Source organism: Trachurus japonicus, chromosome 21, assembly GCF_045865225.1.
Source record: "Trachurus japonicus isolate A0001 chromosome 21, Traja_1.0".
Classification (NCBI taxonomy): domain Eukaryota; kingdom Metazoa; phylum Chordata; class Actinopteri; order Carangiformes; family Carangidae; genus Trachurus; species Trachurus japonicus.
In genome coordinates, this window is record NC_140927.1 from 29294032 (window position 1) to 29297747 (window position 3716).

A 3716-nucleotide genomic window follows, 5' to 3' on the forward strand; every position below is an offset into this window, starting at 1 on the left:
TTGAGCCCGCCCCTAACATTAAATTAAAGTGAAATAACCAAGGTTTAAATTGAGGGCCTTTTGCAGTGTATAAGTTTTATTGGACACAGATAAAAGCCAATCACACAGTTATTGATGAATATTCCACCATTAACTGGTTCATGCATGTATCTAAAGACTCCAGTGGTCTAGCTCTGCATTGGGACACAGGTCAAAGTAACGTCTTGATGTCCTGTATCTCTCGAATGAGCACTAGTACTAACACAAGTGAACTTTATTGTTACTTAACTTGTAACTTATTCATTCTTATTTTGGATGATTTTTTAAGAAGTCAGTGAGTGGGAAGAATAGGAAGAGTTCATCATCATTGTGTTGTAGATATTTATTGATTGTTGCATTTAAGACACTTACAGTGATGTGCTTGAATTGGATTGTCACATTTGACACGTTTATTATTCTTTAATTTTTCTTTTCAGTGCTTTTTGTGACTGCGAGTACTATGTGCACCTTCTCTATCTATAACCAAATACCAAGAACTACATAGATTATCACATACAAATCCCTCCTATGTGGAAACAATGAGTTAAAGTTATTGGGATACCAGAATCTGTGGACTTGAAGTGTAAGTGGAGAACAAGAAATTGCCAAAGTAATGTTTTATGAAGTTTATCCTTATTTTTCAGTGTTGGCTGTATATTAATAAAGAATATAACAGAGTGAAGACATTCCTACAAAACTGAATCCATTACATAACTTTGTCTTCAAATAACTATCACCTGTGTGTTTGGATGGGGGCGGGACTAGATAAGCTTTTGCTTCTCCCGCTTTCCCTTTCGGCCGTGTGTATTGTATTATTTGAACTAAGATGAAGTGTGATGATGATGATTTAATTGACATGCCTGAAATAAACAAATAAATAAATAAATGTTGTATGTTTGTTTTGTCCACAGTCCTCATTAACCCAATTCAACATTTTGATTCAGGACTCTTAATTAACATGATCAGTATTTCTTTTTAGGCCACTCCCTCTTCTTTTTCTGACTTTATTTCCCCAGCCTCATTAACTTTATTGTATTTTATATCTGTTGAAGTATTATCAGGAAACCTCTGAAAACTCATGAACTATATGTCACAACTGCCATTATCATATCATATATATATCATTATAAGAAGTCTTAACCTCACTATGTGATGATTATAAAAAGGAAACAGTTGGATGTTGATAATTTGTTGATACATTTTCTTTTATTTTGTAGTAGTGTCCAAAATGTCCACCTGGAATCTTTACACAGAAGATAAATTGACGATATCTTTGTTTGACATGTATTTGTATTTATTGATTTTACATTTTAATTTGATTCTAACAGGACTCCATGATGCGCTTGATGGATCCGATTCTCATGTCCATGGGACCCATGCCCATGTCCCTCATGCTCCTGTACTCTCCGGGCCTCAGGTACATCATCCTGCCTCTGTAGTGGGGCTGCTCGTACATCAGCCAGTGGCCATCCATCACGTTAGCGGACTGGCAGTCGGACATGTGGTAACGGTCCTGGATGGAGTCGCAGTCGTCCATCAGCTCATTCATCTGACCGCCGAAGTTCTCCCTCTCGTAGATCTTCATCCTGAAGGGACCTCTGTGCTTTAAAAAAAAAAAAAAAAAAAAAAAAAAGACACGAGAGGAAACAGAAAATTATTCAACAAATCAAAAATGGTTTCTTTTTTTTGTCTTTGACCTTATATACAACAACCAAAACATGACTTGCTGCTATTGTGCTTTTTATTTTTTGTAAATGTTTTTATTGCCTTACTGTGTTTTTATTGAGTGCATGTAAAGTGATGAGCCCTGTCAAAGACACATGTCTGCTACCCTTTGGGGCAGACAATAAATGTATCTATCTATCTATCTATCTATCTATCTATCTATCTATCTATCTATCTATCTATCTATCTATCTATCTATCTATCTATCTATCTATCTATCTATCTATCTATCTATCTATATAAATGATACCATTCATACCATGGGGATCATGCGGCAGGAACGGATGCAGTCGCTCATGCTCATTCCCATCAGGCGCTGGTTGTCGGGGTACTCTCCCCTCCTCGCCAGCATCTGGTGGCCCATGTAGTTTGGACGTTCATAGACCATGAAGCAGCCGCTCTCCACCCGGCAGGAGTTGCAGCGGCTCAGGTAGGAGGTCAGCTCAGCGCAGTCGCTGCTGGTCTCATAGGAGCGACCCTGGAAGTTCTTGTCCTCGTAGAAGATGATCTGGAAACAAACAAGTACATTTTTTAAACCCCCCCCCTTCATAAATATCACATGCTCGGAAACTTAACATATATATATCAGATTAAATTTGAGCGTATGAATGTTCACTTACTCTGCCCATTTTGGTGTTTGATCCCAAGCCTGATTGCCCTCGTACTTTGCCAAGCCAAACTGTGTGTCACATTTATACCCATCATGATAGCTAAATGATCTATGGAGCCATTGTTTTGAACATCTTACTCAGCAGCGTTGCGTACAGGGCTATAATGTTTGTTAAATCGGTCTGTAAATGGTTATTATTCCAGACTGCATGCATCTGGGGCAGTGCCAACAGCAGCAGCTCTCCTATGGGGTACAGGTGGGTGAGAGCACTGAGTGTATCAGCTGGGACTCTTTGTGCTGTCAGTGCTGGGTCTTTGTTGCATTCACAGGTTACTCATCAGTCCACATCTTTGTCTTACCATTGACTTCATGTCACTGAAGAGAAATCTGCTGTTCACTGGCAATAGTTTTAATATGAAATAATGCAAAGTATGTAAAAAAAAAAAAAAAAGTACAAGTAAAATATTTAAGCACAAATGGAGTTATTCCATTTTATGTAAAGAAATATATGGTAATAATACTTTCACTTATGTTTATGTTTACCTTAAGGACTTCAATTCATATTTTAATTCTGTCTGACATTGTTACTTTAACAAAAAAAGAACCAATGTGTACATTTTGCTGCATTTACATGACTAATGTTAGCATTTACAGCAGTTAGCCTACTTGGCTTAGCTAGGTTATGAACAGCAGCAGAGGTACTTCCTCAAGGAAGACTAAACAATACACTGACTCGGTATTGGAAAATGGCGGGAAGGGCCCATTAGGCTAGAGGCTAGCTGTTTAGCTTGCCGGTCATAGCGATTGGACACACAGCTCTTGTTGAGTAAAGGAATGAGGTTTGATGCTTTTTTTGACTGATAAGTGATAAGCTGTTGCTGTTGCTAATGCTAGCTATGTGTTGATGTGTTGAAAACGTTTCTAATAGCTCCTTTAAAGCAGAAGTAAGCAGAATGTTTGTGTTAATATAAGTCTTAAATAGTTATATGTTTCGACAGCAATCACTTCTATAGAGTGTTTGGTCCGAAACACGGGTCTGTCAGTCACTCTGCTCTGCTGTAAGCCGAGGAGAAAACTTTCCTTGTATCCTACAACCTTTATCCAATGAGGAGAGAGAACGGCATAAAGGGGCGGTCCTCTCTGTGTGTGCAGCCAATGGATACGCGTGCATGCGGTGACGTAGGGACGAGAGTGGGGACTGCTAACTCCATCGGCCGACGGAAAGTTAGCCAAAACGACCGGATTGCTTACTTCTGCTTTAAGTAAAAGATCTTAATATGTCCTCCATTGAGTCGTATTTCAGAAGTAAACTTTGGGTTTGTAACAAAGTTTCAAGTGCCCTCTTATATTGTGGCTTTTAATT

General features: G+C 38.6%; 1 protein-coding gene across 1 annotated transcript; it reads right to left on the reverse strand.

Moving 5' to 3' along the window:
* Positions 1-1284: 1284 nt before the first annotated feature.
* LOC146965498 (gamma-crystallin M3-like) lies at positions 1285-2412 on the reverse strand. The gene is made up of 3 exons (XM_085764530.1): positions 2364-2412; positions 2003-2251; positions 1285-1621 (listed from the first exon to the last, which is right to left on the reverse strand). The coding sequence occupies exons 1-3, from the start codon at positions 2370-2372 to the stop codon at positions 1340-1342; spliced, it is 540 nt and encodes a 179-aa protein (XP_085620656.1). The 5' UTR covers positions 2373-2412; the 3' UTR covers positions 1285-1339.
* Between the last annotated feature and the right edge of the window lie 1304 nt (positions 2413-3716).